Raw genomic sequence first — 18274 nt, forward strand, 5'->3', positions numbered from 1 at the left:
AGGCCTGCCTCATCACCACCGGGGCTTTGGATCATGGAGGACGGATTCTCCATGGAGGATGGTGAGTCGGCGAACCCCACAGGCCAGCTCCAGGCGTATGGCAGCGCTGCCTCGATGTGGTCGGGAGGACCCCAAGGCCCACAGGGGGAGCACACTGCGAGGCGCGGGGGTGTCTGCCATGGGTGCCACAGGGGAGGTAAGCACGTGAGCCACACATTCTCTGTTCCCATCCCGCTTCCCCAGAGAACACACATCCGTGAGAAGGGACACGTGAGAATGGAGCCTGCTCTCCTCCACAATCCAGGCGGGGTGGGGGTGGGGGGGATCATTGCAAAACGGGGCTGAACAGCCCACAAGAGCGGTGGGAAGGGAGCAGAGGGGCCAGCCTCCAGCCTCTTCCTCAACTGTCTTCCAGAGCCATCCCAGGTACCAGACTATACAAACGCTGGGCCTGGAGCAGAATTGGGGGTGGGGGTGGGGGTGAAAACCTATAGCCACTGCAGGCCCAAGTCAAAAGGTGCTCTAAGTGCTGCTCCCAGACTGGCAGCATGGGCATTGCCTGAAAATGTGCTAGAGATGCAGATTCCCAGGCCCCACCCAGATCTAGTAGACCAGAAAGTCTGGGAACAGATTAGATCAGCGATCTGTGTCTAACAAGCCCTCTAGGTAATTCGGATGGGGGCTGAAGTTTGAGGAAGAGGGGGCCTCTTCCAGAGGCTTCTAAACTGGCTGTCGGCTGCTGGTCTCCAGAGAACCCTGCTCTCTTTGTGCTCATTAAGAGAGGGACATTACTTTCTGGCTTTGGGGACTGTTCTGCTTTGTTCACTGGTCTGGCTTCCACCGTGACTACATCTGCAATCTCGGTGGTAGCTTCAGGTCTGCTTCCAAAGTCTGTGAAACATACCCTAAAAAAAAGGAGGATCCTCAGGTTTGGGTATTTCTTTTTTTTTTTTTTGGTCTCAGGAAACCCACAGCTTTCCCCAGCCTATCAGAAAGAAAACCATTGCCAGGTGGCCTCTGGCTCTGGCACTGCCTCCTCGGCTGGTCCACAGCAGCCGCTTGCCCTGCTGGTTTTACTGGCCTTGCAACAGATGTTCTTGTTCACATTTGGTCCTAAAAAGTCAATCAGTTTAAAAATATATATATATACCGCTAAAGCAAACCGGGCTCATTGCAAATTATACTGAAATGGAACGGAAAGATAAACGCAGTAATCCCTTTATCCCACAGCCCTCCCCTCCCCAAATCCTCCATCACCCTGCGCGCCCCCTCCTGCCCCAGTGAGGCAGAGTTCTTGCTGTCTTGATAAGATGCAATTCTCTGCATGACTCTGCCTCTTGGGTTTGTTTAATTAGAAATAGGCCGGGAAGTGCTTCCTATGCACTGACATGTTGCATTTGCAATTTTAATTGCTTATCAGAGAAGTAGAAGGGGTGACAATGTTTGGTGATGGAAATTTCCATTCGCTCTCCATCTCAGGATTTTCTCCATTTTTCTCTGCCACCTCTCTCCTTGCCTCCCGCACTCCTGACCTCCCTCCCTTCCTCGCTCTTGGCCATTGCCAGCGTCTTCAGTTCTTTGTCCCTCTTCGCCCAGCTCTCCTGCTCACAGCTGCAGAGACTCTCTGGGGGCTGGGAGCAGGCCCAGAGGCTCCTGGCAGGCCAGGATTAAAAACTAAAAGGAAAAACTCTTCCCTCTTTCATCGTTTCCCTCTCCCCTCTTCATCCTATTATCACATCCCAGCTCCTCCCTCTGCCACCTCCTGGTTCTGAAGGGATTCCAGAGCAGAGCAGAGCAGAGACCTCTCTAGCTATAGTCAGTAGTCATAGGATTGCTTTCCTTTCATTTCTTTCTCTCCCCATTATTACTGTTATTATCATTTATTTTTTACAAAACAGGAGAAAAGAGTGAATTGGGTTGGGGGAGGTGACACATCTCTCCACAAAGGTACAAAATCGCCTATAGAAAGTCAACCTGTGTGCTGGACTGGACCGGGCCACCAAGGTGAGGCATTCCTGGGCGCCTGTCTCCCCAAATGTCCTTCATATCTGGCTGGGGGTTGACTTCCACTTCGAGAGCAGTCCCCCGAGATGGGAAGGAGATACCTCCTTCAGCCCTTGCCCAAGAGGGAAAAGAGCAAGCAACCAAGACTGTACAAAGAAAGAGAAGAGGAGGGGGATGCAGCCTGCGGACCGAGGTCCTGGGGACACAGGCAGGAGACATCCAAGCTGAGGCCCAGGAGCCTCTGGGCGCACGATGACCGGGGAGTGGGAGGCCCCAGCCGGAGTCCTTCCTTGTTCCATGGAGGGGCTCCTCGGGCAGGCAGCAGAGGAGGTCCACAGAGGGGACGGGCAGCGTTTTGGAGGCTGCAGGAGCATCCCCCTGGGGCCAAGAGCATCTGTAGCGGTCCAGGTGCCAGGCCTGGAGCACAGGGTCTGTGTCACTCTCTTGGCAGGGCATCCGGCCCAGACTGCTGCCCTTTTGGTAAAAAAGTTCTCTACTGCTGAGAACAGGCTGAGCTTCAGGAATTCTGAGACAGTGCTGGCGACAGTGTCTCCCCTTCAGAGGATCTCGACGGCTTCCTCCCGGGATTCCAGGGCAGGACAAGGGGTGCAGATACCACCCGGACAGAGGGGCCACTCCAGCCCCAGAAAACCCAGGCTGGAAGGAGAGGCCGCCCGCCAGCCCCCTGCCTGGGCTGACCCGTGCCCAGGTGGGCCACGAGCCCGGCCGCCAGCAGAAGGACGGTGAGAGCCAGGAAGGTTATGAGGCCAGGCTGGTCCCCTAAGGCTCGGCGGCAAGGAGTGGCCTCTTTAGTCCTGGCCCAGACACAGGACAACTGGGTGTGAGCATCGGCGAAGGCCACTTGCAGGCAGGCCCAGTACTCCGTGGCCTGAAGGAGGCGGGTGATGTTGTAGCTGTGGGTGCCCCGGGGCAGGCGGGCCAGAGCCGTGGCCCCCTGGCCCCGGAAGGAGGAGGCACTGGACCAGGTGAGGTTGGTGGACACTGTATTGGGTGGGGGGACCCAGGCCAGCAGGATGCGATAGGGGTGGGTCTCCTGCACCCGGAGCTCCAGCCCCCATCCCTCATCCCTGCCTGGCTTGGGGGGAGCCCGGCCGACGACAACACTAACCGTCTTAGTGTCCGCCCCCACCAGATTCTGGGCCACACAGGTGTACAGCCCCGCCTCTTCCGCCGTCACCCTCCGCAGCTCCAGGGTCCCCTCCGGGTACACCCGGTACCTCCTGCCTGCGCGGGGAGCCTTCAGTCGAATCCCCGCCGGACTGACCCAGTAAATCTCGGGTTCCGGCTCGGCCAGCGCCCGGCAGTGCAGCACCACGCTGTCTCCACTGGCCACCTGGAGGCTGGGGGGAAAGCTGCGGGGGGAAATGAGGGGCAGGCAGTGGTCCGTCATCTCCCGGAAGGGCACCTCGCGGACCGGGCGGCGCTGGAGGTCCGGCGGCTCGGCACACAGCGTGGACTGTGGCTCAATGAAGCGGACGCGGGTGCCCGTGGCGTTGGCCCAGCGGATGACACAGTCACAGCGGATGGGGTTGCCATGGAGACCCACCTCCTGCAGATTGGGCAGGGACGCCACCGTCTGCTGGTGCAAGGCACTGAGAGCGTTGTTGTTGAGCATGAGGGTCTCCATCTGGGGCAGGTGGTGGAAGGCGCGGGGGTGGATGAAGGACAGCCGGGGGTTGTTGGTGATGTCCAGCTTGGTCAGCTCAGGGAGGTTCACCAGGGCGAACTTGTCGATGGAGACCAGCTCCTCCATGTTGTTCAGCCCCAGCTCCTTCAGGTGCAGCATGTTGGCAAAGTCCCCCGGCCCCACCCGCTGGAGCGGGTTCTTGTTCAGGTCCAGGAACTTGAGCCCGGGCACCTGCTCCAGCGCCCGCCTGGGCACCCGGGCCAGCAGGTTGTCGTAGAAGGACAGGCTCTCCAGGCTCTGCAGCCCTTCGAGGGCGTAGTCGGAGATCTCCCGCAGGGTCATGCCCGCTAGCACCAGGCTGCGCAGGCTGGCCAGGGGCCGGAAATTCATGTCCAGGATGGCGTCCACCTTGTTGCCACCGATCATGAGGATCTCCAGGTTGGGCAGCATCTCGAACCAGCGGCTGTCGATGGCCCTCAGCAGGTTGGAGTTGAGGTGCAGCCGCAGGAGGTTGCCGAGGCCGGCAAAGGCCCTGGGGGCAATGCGGTAGAGCTGGTTGTGGTTGAGATAGAGTTCCTGCAGGCCGGCCAGTCCTGCAAAGCTGTGGTCCTCCAGCCGGGTCAGCTGGTTCTCTTCCAGGTGCAGGCTCAGCAGCTGGGGCAGGGCACGGAAATCACAGTCCCGGGCGTCCGAAAAGCTGTTCTGGGACAGATCCAGCTCGGTCAGATTGGCCAAGTAGCTGAGCTCACTCTGATCCACTCGGACAATGCTATTGCTTTGCAGCAGTAGGGTCTGCGTGCCTGTGGGCAGGGTCGGGGGCACCGTTGTAAGGAACAGGTCATTGCAGTCCACGGTGGTGGCCTCGCGGTAGGACGAGCGAGGTGTATACCAGGGCCGGATCTGGCAGGTGCACTGAGCGGGACAGGGCACATGCCAGGGTACTACAGGCACAGCGGCGGTGGCGCTGGTCACCCAAGCTAGCAAGAGGGGGGCCACGAGGAGCCTCATAGTGGCGCTGCAGAGCAGGGGACCATCCACGAGAAGTCTAGAGTCCTGCTCTCAGCGTTTTGCAGGCTGAGGGTCAGCAGCCCTGCCAGGGCCCGGGGCACCAGCCTCCCAGGGCGGTCATTCTCTGTTGGGATGGGCGGGCATCACTTGTTGCCCTTTGGGGCGCAGCTCCTCATCCTTGTCTGCTGGGGCCGGAGCTGCTCACTCATCACTTCGCCCCATGGGGCAGCCCTGGAAGAAGAGGATGCATAGTTAAGAGGTGGCAAGAGGCCAAAGGAGCTGGATAGGAGATAAGCAGGGTCCGAGCCAGGGCTCGAGGCTTTAGTGTCCATTTCTATGACCTGCTGGGAGAGAATGAGTATTCAGGTAACGGGCAGGGGACTGAACCTATGAGGTTTCCTAGTTAACTTGGAGGAATCTCTGTGTATGTGTGTGTGCACGCGTGTGTGTTTGGGAGGGAAGCAGAGGGGATCTTCTGAGTCCTGAGTCTAGAGAGATGTAGAGTGGATTCCTCAACCCTTCTCACCTCTCTGCTTCCTCCCTCCCCAGGTCACTGGGGAAACTGAAAATAAAGTGACAGTTCACAGGTATCCCTCTGTGCAGGTGTGGGAGAGGGAAGTGTGTGTGTGTGCGCACGTGTGTGTGGGGTAATGGAAACAAGTGCAGCTGCTAGCTTCGGGGATGGGATCCCCAGCACTCTGGAGGTTGAAAGGCAGCAGACATTGACCCCAAATCCAGACATCCTGGGGACGTGGGAGGCCCTGCTGGGATCTGCTGAGGCTATCCTGGGGTGGGGGTACGGCTTTGGATTTTGTCACCTTCCCCACCCTGGAGGCAGAGCTGCCTGGGGTTGGTGGTGGAGTAAAGAAGTTTGAGCCTGGGCTCCTCAGCCCTGCAGGCAGGACCTTCTGTCACCTGGCTCTGGCCACTTCTCCCAGCTCCTCTTGTTGTCACTCTATTTACCTACCCATGTCCACAATGCTTTTAGGCAGAAGTTACCTTGATGTACCATTCCTTCTCATGTCTCTTCCTCATTTTCTCCCAGAGAACTCCTACTTTTTCTTCAAGACTCAACGTCAAGGTCAGTTACCTCCTGTGGAAAGCTTCTCCCAAACCTCCACCGCCCCTGGCTGGCTAAGGGGCCTGCTTCTTGCTCTTACAATACTCATGCTTCTTTCTGTCACCACCCTGACCACATCAAGTGGAAACAGTCTTCCCACTAGGGACCTGTCTTGCTCTCTGCTGTACCAGTGCTCGGCACCGGCAGGTACCCAGTGTGTGCTTACTGTATTTGCCACTCTTTGTGGCCCTGGGGCCCCTTCCCCCAGGAGGCTGAAATCCCCTGGAATCAAGAATCCAAGCCACTGTTGTTTCATCCTTCCTGGGTAGGCAAGTCCACGAGATGAGCAAAAAAGGGGGTCAGATTATGTGTTTCCCTCTCGGGCCTGGTTTGACCTCTGAGTGGCGGTCTGATTCCAGGAAAGTTTCCAGACTCAGGGAGTCAAGGAAAGCACACAAGCACTTATTGATCACCTACCATTTGCTAGGACTGCAGAGACTCTGAACGTCTTATCTTATTTAACCCTCATAGCAGGTATATGAGATAAGTATCTACAGTTTCCCTTTGCAGATGAAGAAACCGAGGTTCAGAAGGACTTAAATAACTTGGCTCAAGTCACATAGTTTGTAAGCAGCAGGAGGCAGGAATCCAGCTAAGCCCCAAAATTGTGCCATTTACACAATGCTTCTCTGCCTCCAGGTCTGGCCCGAGTCAGCCCTGGTCCCTGCAGGGTTTAGGGTGCAATAGCTACTGTAGCAACAGGCTGGGTGTCCATTGTTATCCCTTGGGACGATGACTCCTTACCAGGGAGCTGCAAGAAGCTCTGTCTCCTACCTCCATCCGGACATGGTGCCTCTCAGAGGGGCCATTCCCTGGCTAGGATGGCTCTCTTCCCTCCTCCCTCCCTCCCAGGATGCTGGGGCCGAGGACCAAGCAACTGGAGGCGTGGCTCCTTTCTGCGAGCAGGAGAGCACCATGCCTGTTTACATTTGACTACTTCCCACCTTCCTCGGCAGCTATTTCTGAAGGTGGGAAAAACAACCGTGACTTAAAATGAACAGAGGTTTGGCGTGGGATGGTGTGTGCACTGACACATAAAACTCAGGGCAAATAAACCCACATGCACACATGCGTGCATGCCTGCATACATGTGCAAAAGGAGCGGGGGGACCTCCACTTGGCTGCCCAAGTCAATGATTGGGGGTCAGGGAGGTAGAAGGGAGGGAAAGCTTGGCCTCAAGGATCTCTTCCTGTTCTAGAATTCTGTGGTGCACTATCTGAGGAGAGAGGGAGCCTAGTTCCCCAGAGGGCCTGTTATGGAACTGGATCTAAGGCAAGCTGCCCTCAATACACCAGAGGCTCCTGACTCCTGCCTTGGCCTAGAGAGAGAGGGCAGAACCCTCCAGCAAAAAGATCAGGGCCCAAATGTTGACCACCACTCACTACCGCAGCACCTGGGTAAAGTTACTTAACTTCTCTAAGAGTTAGTTTCCTTATATATATTAAATGAGGTTGTCATTTGGATGAAATGAACATACAGAGTCAATAAATGCTAGTTTCCTCCTAGCTCTGGTCATCTCTCAATTCAGGAGGCCTCCAGCTACAGGCTCGGGGGAAAATGGAAGTTGGAGGTTAGGACTGAACAAGCCTCTGTTAAGCTTACCCCATGAGCCCACTGATGTTCCATGGTGGGGTGGGGGAGTTTTAACTGAAATAGATATCATGGCTGCATCTTTAAAGACTGCCACAGTGAATGGGAAGGCAGGACCAATAAGGTGAAATGATTAGGAAAGTCCAAGACAGTTCACAAGCAGAAGGGGTAGGGATGGGGTGAACTCCTGACGTGGTTGGGGTAGGTGGAAAAGGTCCCTGAGCATCTCCCTAGCCTTTGGACCCTACCTAAGCCCCCTGCTTCTCTCTCCTGTCCCAACAACTTTGTTCTAAGTGCTGACTCAGAACTCAGTTGCAATGAGGGGGTCGAGAAACAAAACAATTAAAATCCTCTGGAGACTTGCCTTTCCCCTACTATTTCTGGCCCCCTCTGGCTGGGCTGAGGGGAGGCTGGAGAGGGTGAGGCAGAGGTCACCCCTTCTGGGCCTAGAATCCAAGGCTGGTGTTTAAGCACCCAGAGAGAGGCATGGCTTCAGGACTCATGTTCATGCTGTACCTCTGATCCCAGGGCTTGGCAAAGGCCCAGCAAGTCCTCCCCCTTCCTGCTAAGCACACAGCCCCTCCTGGGATGGAGCTCAGAGCTGCCCACTCACCTGCCATCACCATTTAAGGTTGTCTTGCACATGGCCCACTCATGCAGGCTGATCAGCGATTTCTGTTGGGGAGCTGCAAAGAAAGTTAATTGTGTTTCATCTATAATCTACCGGGGTGATCAGGAGTTCAGGCTATCACGTGTACTAGATTTTCCTCAACTAGATTGCAAGCTCCTCGAAGCAGGAGTCATGTCTTATATATTTTTCTACATCCCTCAGAGTGCCAAGTGTAGTCCTCAACATACAGAGGGTACTTGGGAGCGAATGAAAATAATAAAATGTGTAGCGCATACAGACGTTATATTCAATCCTCCCATCAGACCATGTGTAGGGGGATGTTGGGGATTGAATCATGCCTTCCCCCCACCCCACCCCCAAAGGTATGTTCAGGTCCCAACCGCTCATCCTGTGAGCGTGAACCCATCTGTAAAGAGGACCTTTGAAGAGGTTTTGAGTTAAAGTAGGCCCAAACTGAGTGAGGGTGGGTTCACTGTGGCTGAAGTCTTTATATGCAATGGAAACTGGACATGGAATGAGAAGCCCTGGGAGCAGCCAGAAGCTGGAGATCAAAAGAATCCATGAGAGAAACGAGAGGACACCACCCTGGGCATCTCCCTGTGACAGAAAGGCCAAGGAACCCAAAGACTGCCTGACAGCCAGAAGATACCAAATGTGAGCCAATAAATTCCTGTTGTTAAGCCAACCCATTGCATGACGCTTGTTTTACCAGCTGGGAAACCAGAAAGGGAGAAGGTATTATTTATTCTCATTTCGCAGGGAAGGCAACTGAGGCCTTGAAAGGTAAAGTGACTTGTCAGAGCTTGCACAGCTTCCAAGAGGCAAGGCCAGGATTCAAACCCAGGTCTTTGTCTCTATAATCTGCCCCATTAGCCCAGGTGACACTTGCTGCCTGGTGGATGGAGGCAGAGCACAGGGCTGCCCCAGAATGCCTAGAATGTCTGCTTCAGTCCAAGTTTCTCCAGAGCTCAACTTTGGGACCTCAGCCCCCCACCCTCACCTCCCCCATCACCTATTGGCACCTCACACACCATTTCTTGACCCCTGGCTACAATGTTCCCTCCTTGAAGGATAATGAATGTGGCTGGGCCTGGAACCACAGGTATAACCAGAGCCAGCAGGCAATGCACAGACCTCACCCGCCATCTGATTGATAGGGGTGGGAGCTGCTCTTTGGGCAGAGCCTCCTAGGGCCACAGCCAGGGTAGCAGGGTTGCCCACTTGCCCTTGGAAGTGGTGGTTCTGCAAGCCCAGTCAGACCTACCTCCAGGCAGCTTCTCTGGGTTTAGCAGAAGATATGCAATTGGTTTCCTATACCCCATACTGAACCCAGACCCTTGGCAGGGCTCTAAATGAAGAGGCATGGAGAAGCTGTTGTCCGAAGCTTTCTGCCTTTGCTTCTTCTCCCGCCCTGCCCTCAGCACAGTCCCTCTGCTTCTGCCTGGTGCTGTGACGGCTGCTTCTCTGGACGGTTAGTGCATGTAGCTTCCCCTCCCCCTTCCCTCCGCCACGGCCTCCACCCAGCCCCTGCGAGCCGAGCCGAGGGTCCGGAGGGAGGAGCAGCGGGCGATGATTGATTGCCTGGCCTTTGCTGCTTCAGTACCATGTCCCCCTGAGCTGCGGAGACAGATGGGCAGAATAATTGAGTGCTGCGTTGATAAACTCCAGCCTCCTCTCCAGCAGATAAGCGTTGGGTGGGAGGGATGAAGAGGGAAGGGGAAGGCCGCCGGGGGTGGTAGGGGAGACCAGCACCCTCCATCTGGACAGCACCTGCCTCCAACTCCTCCTGGGAGATGAGCATGGCCCCTCATTCCCACCTCTCATTTAATCACAGACAACCAGAACCCCAGAGCAGGAGGGGACCTCCGAGTTTATCTAGTCTTCCAGAGCGTGAATTCCATAAATAACTTATGTAAAGGAGGAATGGTGGAGGGAGTGGAAGGAGCCTGTGCTTTGCAATCAGAGTGTGAGCCTGGATCTGCCACCAGCTGTGTGACCTTGGCAAAGCACTTAACCCCCGAACCTCAAATGCCTTAGCCAGAAATGAGGATAATAATATGTTCCTCACAGAATTGCTGAGGAGAATGGGATGGAAGGTTTTTAAAGTGCCCCCTTAGTTTCCTTGATTTCCCCTCCATATCTGCTGCCTCTCATTCTGCCTCACCTCCTCCTGTATTATTTTTTGTAAGAAAGTTTTTTTCTATGATACTGAGGTATAACACGTACAGGAGAGTGCATCAAGGGCTACTAATCCCGTGTACAGCTCAGTGAATCTCTGCATGTGTGTAGGCTTTGCAGCTGCCATTCAGATCAAGATGTAGCTATTCCCAGCATCCCAGAAGATTCCTATGCAGACCTTTCCAGTCAATATCCACTCCCCACACAGAGTTAACCAACGTCCTGACTTCCATCACCATCAATCAGTTTCTCTCATCATTTAAACCCAGAATTCTCCCCCCCCCCCTTTTTTTCTTCTTTGTTTTTCCATTACAACTTCGGACCAGGGTCTTTGGAAGTGCTTGACTTTGGCATCAGGCAACTCCAGAAGGTCAGGCTTCAAAGGACTTTAAATTCATTTAATTCATTTTTCTACTTCAAAGTGGGGTCTAGCTTCTCACGTTTTATCAGCAATCTCCAAAAAAAGGGAGACAGAATCCTTTCTTGTTCTAGCATCCCTAGATCCAGAAACTGCTCTCGAGTCACCTTTGGGGCCCCAGCTCTGGCTAGAATCCTTATGGCCTGGGCCATGAGTGTCTAAGGCAGGAAGGTGACTGCAATGACCCCGTGACCTTGGGGACCCCATAACTCTCATCCACCATCTTCTAAAAAATCCTGCTGAGGCTTGGCCAGCTCCAGGGGTGGCACTGCTGCCTACCTCTCCACCGTCAGCGTTCTAGGTCTTCTCGTCACAGGGTTCTAGGGCACCAGGCAAGAGCACCCATAAGGGAGGCGGCTGGGAAGAAGAGGCCCAGGCCCTCCTAATTCCCGCTTCCTTCTCATTTCCAGATGTTCCATGTTCCCACTAAACTAGACTTGCTCCTTCCAAACAGGCTCTTCCATACCTTGGGCCATTTTCTCTGCCTGCAATGCCCTTACCTGTCTCCTCCAACTATCACACTGCTCTAGGCATAAAAACCCATTCTAAATGCCACCTCCTAATTCCCTTTCCCTAATTCCCTCTGAGAAAGGAGAAGTGTGGTCACGTTCACCACTGTCTCCGAGACTTGTTGAACAACCTCTGCTATAGCACCTTCCTCGTTCTGAAAGTAGTTTTATGCTACGACAGCTAGACTGTGAGTTCCTTGAGAGAGAGATGTGTGCTATTGATTTCTGTAACTCCCAGAGCCTAGCGCAATGCAAAGGCTTACCTTGCTGGGGCGGGGGTAGTTAAGTAGTAGGTGTCTTACTGCAATGCTTTTTTAAAAACTGGATTCTTAAGCCATTAGTGGGTCACGAAAATAATTTAAAATACGCACAATCGATATCTTTTAAAAAATGAAGTAGACTACAAAATACCAGGGTGCACTGTATGTAATTAGACAAAGCATTATTTTGAAAAGGTTCCCCCTGCACCCCCTGCCATTTTATACACACACACAAGCACATACTTGTGTACAAGGACACAATGCAAAATGCATTTTTGCCATGAGTTGCAGCATAAATGCTTAAAACCGACTCCTTTACTGGGTGTCTCTTATTGGTAAGGTGAGTTCCTCAAACTCCAGCTAATGCCACTGGAATGATGACATAAAAGCAAAGTTTCAGAGATGTGACATTCCTCCCATGTGCCAGGATTTCTATTTGCTAGACACTTTGTAAATGTCATTTAATCCTCCTAAAGACCCTATGATGTAGGTCTTTCCACAATTTTACATGAGAAGCCTGAAGCTCAGGGAAGTTAAGTGGCCAGACCAAGATCACAGAGCTAGTATGTGGAAGAACTGGGATTTGAATCCAGCTTTGTCTAGTTCATCAGCCCTTCCTGTTTCTATGATCCTGGAGCCAGAAGTTAACCTGACCTTCTAGACTGGTAAAATGGGAAGATTGGAGAAGGGCACAGGAGGAAAGTTGGAGGGAACTCACTGGGGAAAGGATGAAGGTTTCCTTTTCCATCCATACCCTCCTTTCCTCTCTGAAATGAGAGGGGTCAGTGTCTCCAGTAAAAAACCCCTTTGCTGGGCCTGGGAGAAAAGGGACTTGTCCCCTGGTAGGGATCCTCGAACCCAGGTCTCCTGGCTGGCCCAGGCAGAGGGGGTCAGGGCTCTAAGGCCTGGAATGGAGGCTGCCTTGTTATTTCTTAATTAGGAGTGAAGGGTGCCGGTAGGTAGCGCATACAGTCATTTCCGTCTGATTGCATTGTACCAAAAGAAGACCGCAGAGGAGCAGAAACAGCCTGCCAAGGGGATGGACAGAGAGCAGTTCCAGCTGAGTCCCACAGTCGCTCACAGCCAGGGCTTCTGTTGATCACCCACCTATCCTCAGTGAAGCCTTCTCTGACCCATCTGCCCCTCTCTTGGGCTCCCAAGTACCCCAATACTCCTCCACCATAAATTCATTTTACTTGTTTATCTCCCCCACCAGGCTGCAAGTTCTTCTGGGGTAGGAACCAAGCTCCATTCCACTCTAAGTTGCCAATTCCCTCAACAATTTGGCACACAATATTGGTTCAAAAAATATCTGTGTACAGATTTGTGATGATATTGTGAACCACTGATTGTACACTATGTATGGAACATTTGTATGTTAAGGATGTATGTGCTTGTACGTTGTATCAATAAAAATTTAAAAATATATATCTGTGGAAGGAAAGAAAGAGAGAGGGAAGGAAGGAAGGAAGGAAGGAAGAAAGGAAGGGAGGGAGGAAGGAAGGAAGGGAGGGAGGGAGGGAGGGAGGGAGGGAGGGAGGGAGAGAGGGAGGGAGGAAGGAAGGAAGGAAAAATAAAGGCAAGGCAAGGAGGGAGGGGGGCTGGTTGTCTCAGAGGTCTCCAAGACCAGGTGGACCAGATGTTTGGACAGTGTTGGCTCAAGCTCCTCTGCCTTTGCCTGGCCAACTGGAAGGAGACAAACTGCTCCTGGCTTTCCTAAGAACATACCCTGGGTCCTTCAACCTTAGTTCTGGTAACTCCATGGCCACTTTAGCCCTTCCCTGGTCACTCTGAACTTCTGCCTTTGTATTTGACATCATCCTACAATGGTCTTCACGCTCTAGAGCTCTCTCAGGCTCCCCCGCCCTGGAGAGCCTTTGAGGTCTTTGAGAGCTCAGCCTAGTGATTTTTGAGTCAGCTCCACGCTGGAATCTTGTGGCCAACTATTGACCTTGAGCATCCTCTCTCAGATTCTTCATCTTTAAGATGGAAGAGAACCTATCTCCTAGAAATCCAAAAAAGATGATGTCTGTCAAGTACTTGGTGCTCAATACAATTTTCTTCCCTTTTTATCTATCTCAATTTGTCTGAGACACATTCACCTTCTCTGGCTGGTTCTGGTCTCAGCTTCCAGACTACCTGTCAACTAGGTCAGCAGTGGCTTCATCAAGGGTCCCGTAGCCACCACACCTCTTCCTAGAACCTTCCAACAGCAGTGACTCAGCTCCTTCCCAACAGGATGCCCTTTCCTGATGTCAGCTGTAAGGTCACCCTCTCCTGATAACAACTAGGGTCCATTTCTAGTTTTCAGGACAGCTCCAGGACTCAGTTCACTTATAGGTCACTGATGTCTGTCACAATTCTCACCCCCAAACAACCCAGCTCCTCCTGATTGGGTGAGCAAGCTCTTCTGTCTCCCTGGGTGCTCTCTGGAAGGTCGAGGGGGACCGCCTAGCAGAATTCTAGCCGTCCCACAGACTTTCCACCCCAGCCACTCACAAGCCAGAGGGCGGTTGAGCCCCGCTAGCGACCGCGAGCTTCTCCAATCTCCCTCCTCATAATACCTCCTGCCCTCACTAAGGGAATCAGATGGGGGTGCCGGGCAGACCCTGCAGCCTTCTTTATTGCTCCTCCCCCAGCCACAGAATGGATTCCTGAAAGTGAGGCTGAAGGACAAGACGCCGGCAAGGAAGGCTCCAGACAGAAGCAAGCAATCTCACTCATGTTCCCACACTTTGCACATGCAGGGTCCTGGTCCAGAAATCCCTTTCCTCACTTGTGTTTCTGGGAATTCCTTCCCATCTCTGAACTCTCAGTTCCTACCACACCTCTATGAAGTCTTCCCTGATCATTACCTCTTCCCACAATCACACGCTCCCTTGCTCCTTCCTTTATCCTCTGAGAAGTCACATCCATTATGATAGTCACATCCTCTCCCTTTAGACTGGGCACTGCCAGAAAGCAGGGTGGTGGCTTTGTGGTCCCAGAACTAAAACAGAGGGAGATACCCACAGCAAGTCCAGTTCTGATGGCGGGGTGAATGAGGAGCTAGATGAAGCGCCCAGGGCTTCCATCACCACAGCCTTTGGGGGGCGGTGGGAGGGACCCTCAGGGCACGTGCTGGAGCTGGGAGCGGGTGGGGGAGGGGCCAGTCCGGAACAGCAGAGGAGCAAGGCAGAGCGAATGGGGAGCAGATCCGCTAGGCAAGGAGAAAGGCCAAACCTCTTCTAAAGGAAAAGGAAAATGAAGTCAGAATGAAAATTGATGAGGCGGAGAGAAAAGGAGACTCGTTTCATCAGCAAGTTTGCCAGATGAAGCTCAGAGATAAATCACGCGGCGGAAGGAGCGTGGGTCTGCGCGCGGGCTCGCGCCTTCTCCCTCTGTCAGCTGTCTCAGGCAGGCGGCGAGATAAATGGCTGCAGCTGAGGCCCCGGTGCTGGCTTCTTCCCCCTCTAACTGCAGTGAGAATGGCCTGTCAGTCCTCGGAACCTCCTCCAGGCCTGCTCCTGCCATTCCCTCCCCGCCCCTCCTATGGCCCTCTCTCCTCTAGGCACCCCCTCTCCAGGCCTCAGCAGCTCCCCTCGCCTCTCCCTTCCCTAGTTCCTGCTCAGGTCTATGCAAAGTATTTCTCAGACATTCTTTCCTACCTTCTCCACCCTTCATCCAGCTTCTCCAAAGCCAGAGAGAGGGATGCAGGGAAGGTCGGGCAATGGGAACCGAGGGGCGGAGGACAGGACAGGGTTGGGTTCTAGTCCTGGCTTTGGGACAAATCTTGGAGCACGTCCCTTCCCTGGGCCTTGGTTCCCTCGTCTGTGGAATGAAGGGGTTGGGTTAGAGCAATGGTTCTAAGCCTGGTCCCCAGACCAGCAGTACTGCTTGGAAACTTGTCAGAAATGCAGATTCTCAGGCCCATCCCAGGCCTGCAGATTCGGAAGCTCTGAGTTTTAACGAGTCCTCCACGTGATTCTGATGCAGGCTCAGGGTTGAGCATCTCTGGGCTAGATAACTGTAAAGGTCTCCTCTGGCTGAGATTAGAATACTATGAACCTAGAACAGTGCCGCCCAGAAATGCTCAATTAAAACTGTGTGTGCATGATAAGCATTTTATAGTTACCCTGACAGATGAGATCCAACTACGCAGAGCCCCCATCCACTCCCTCCCCTGTCCCTGCTAAGAGGAAACTCTTAACTCAACTAACAGTAATAGAGTCTGACTGTGGAGAGGCATTGTGAGCAGCTCAGGATACAAAGTTATAGGGCAGGAAGTCCGGTAAAAAATAAAAAAAAAAACAAAAACCCCACAACAAACACTCTACCAGAGTATGACAAAAGTTGTCACAGAAGTATTTACCAAGAGCAACAGAGGCAAAACCTAGAGGAAAGAACATGATCCTGCTCCATGTGGGAAGTTGGGTAAAAATTCAGAGAGGATTTACTAAATATCAAGGAAGTGGACATTAAAACTGGTCAGTTTCATGGTATGCAAATTATACTTCAATAAAGTTGTTCTTTAAAAAAAAAATTCAATGCAACTAAGTGATGACATTGTGAATTACTGATTATCTATGTTAATTTTATTTCATTTGTTAATTTTTTAAATTAATAAATAAATTAATAAAAAAAAATTCATAGGGGAAGGCTTGCCAGAATGGGTAGGTTAGTTGAAGCACAGGTGGCGAAAGGCAGTCTCTGCAGAGAGGGGCCACGACAGTGCAAGGGCTGGCGAGAGAGAGTGTGAAGTGACTTCCTAGTACAGCATGGCTCCCCTTAGCTCCTTGGGGTGTGGGAGAGGCAGGGAAGAGGCTGGAGCTGCAGGCCAGGGCCAGGACTGGACACCATGCTGCAGGCATCTAAGGTGGTGACTGCTTGTCCTCGGGGGCTAGGCAACAAGACGGACCATAGGTTAGACCTCGACGAACCTTGCTGTTTAAATTGCTCTTCCATATCCACGATCCTATGTGATTCTCACAATAGCCCTGCAAGGTCACACTCACCCCCATGTAATGGAATGGATGCTGAGAGCCTGGGATAGTCTATGACTTGCCCAAGATCATCAAGATCATGCAGCAAACAAGTCATGGAGCCAACAGAAAGTATGCCTCCAAGTCCAGTCCTTATTTCCCAGTGGGGGGAATGATAATCATGGTGGCTGTTAACTGAACATTGATTGTGAACCAGGCCTTGGGCTGGGTGCCTAACCTGAGTGATCACACTTAATGCCCCCAGTAGGGTACTGATAGAGAAATTCCTAGCCCCATTTTACAGATGAGGTGCTAGGTCTTTCACACAAGAACACGCAGCTGGTAAAACGAGGGCTCAACTTGGTTCTGGCTGGTGCTGAATCCTATGCTCGAAATGCCCTGACCACAGTGCCCTCCCTCCCCCAGCCCCTACTCTCCAGCCCGCATTCTCAAGCCCTGGCATGGAGTGGGAAGACTGCCAGCGGACTTCTTAGTCAAGCTTCCTTGGACCTGGGCCAATCCAAGAGAAAGGAACTGGCCCCTGGCCTAAACTGAGCGGCCCTACTTCAAGGGAAGACCTTTCCCATCTGGCAAATCTCCTTTCCTCCAAGCCCATCCATGCCTTCAGAGCCCCCTGCACCCACTAAAGGAGGGGTGGCCACCAGGGGCCCAGAGCCCGGTGGATGAAATGCTTCCATCTGCGATCAATAACAGGCATAATTCAGTGACTGCAGCTAGTACAAAGGAGTGTAGGTTAAATCAATATTTAGAAGCTTCAAAATTGAACTAATTAAAAGCAAGCCTTAATGATTTTTACTATCTGGGAATAAAAAAGGACAAAAAGCCCACCTATATTTCATGATTCTACCTTAGGAGCTTGCAATAATTGGGGAAGAGCAGAAAATGAAAAGTGCTCCCAGCCGCCCCCTTTTCTGCAGCGCAGAAGACAGGACACGCCACCCTCGGGAGGGGAAGATGGATGGGTGGAGCAGAGCAGGTGAAGGCCACTGGTCTGGGAGCCCACCCTGCCACCTATTAATTATGCAAGCTTGGGCAAAATGTTTTCCCTCTATGAGACTCAGTTTCCTTCTCTGAAAAATTACAGAGATGTGGTACAGATCGAATGAAAACAGGCACATGAAATATGCACTATGAGCTGCAAGGGCTACCTAAGTATCACCTTGGCTCACTGTTAGTGGGAAGAATCTGGGAAGGGGCTCAGGAGTCATCTGTCAGGTGGGCAGGCAGGGAACTTCCTGCTCAAAGGGCCATTCCAAAGATGCAATCGGATCACAGCTGTGAGACCACTTTTCATCAAGAGAGATAGTATATACATGAAGGGTATTTTTATTGTTGTCATCAGCATAGATTTTATTTGTTTCCCACTTGACTCTAGTTTTCTCATCTGTAAAATGAAAGGGTTGGACACCATTACTTTAGAAGCATTTTTCAGCTCCATTTCTAGGTATGTTTGCATGTAGAAATGCAGCCCCAATCTCTCACTCTTAAACTTCTCTTAGAAGCCCGGTGAAATTCAGAAGGGTGCCAGTTAAGTACTGTGAAGAGAGATGGGGAATGCGCCTGGGCTTTCTCCCCTCCGCTGCCAGGGGGGGGGGGGAAGGAAGGGGAGGAGCCACAGCAGTTTTCCTTTGTTTTCCTCGAGCATCCCAGGCATGAAGAGAACAGGAAACCACGCAGGCAGCAAATAAAATATCCATCATGAGATGGCTGGCATCCCAAGTCCAGCTGGCTCCTAGAACTATTCATCTTAAATAAATATTCCTAATGACCCACTCGTACTTAATACCGGAGCTCTGTCTTGTTAAACTGCCATGGAATGGGGCAGCTGAGCCTGCAGCACCTGCTGTCTGCCGGGGCCTCCTCCGTGGCTCCAGGGAGAGAATGTTCTCACACGGCCTTGCGGAATTTCAGGAATTGCACCCAAC

The 18274-nt window shown here is 52.6% G+C and overlaps 1 protein-coding gene across 3 annotated transcripts in view; it reads right to left on the bottom strand.

Annotated features, from left to right (window-relative positions):
• Positions 1–1368: 1368 nt before the first annotated feature.
• LRRN2 (leucine rich repeat neuronal 2) overlaps positions 1369–18274 on the bottom strand; it is a 73031-nt gene continuing 56125 nt past the window's right edge. For 2 of the 3 annotated variants that reach the window (XM_077157527.1, XM_077157528.1), the window contains exon 2: positions 1369–4891. In XM_077157527.1, coding sequence (XP_077013642.1) covers positions 2522–4660 — 2139 coding nt within the window. In that variant the 5' untranslated portion in view covers positions 4661–4891 and the 3' untranslated portion in view covers positions 1369–2521. Of the gene's footprint in view, positions 4892–7984; positions 8943–18274 lie in introns of those variants that run through there. The other variant, XM_077157526.1, reaches the window with a different exon arrangement.

Source organism: Tamandua tetradactyla, chromosome 4, assembly GCF_023851605.1.
Source record: "Tamandua tetradactyla isolate mTamTet1 chromosome 4, mTamTet1.pri, whole genome shotgun sequence".
Classification (NCBI taxonomy): domain Eukaryota; kingdom Metazoa; phylum Chordata; class Mammalia; order Pilosa; family Myrmecophagidae; genus Tamandua; species Tamandua tetradactyla.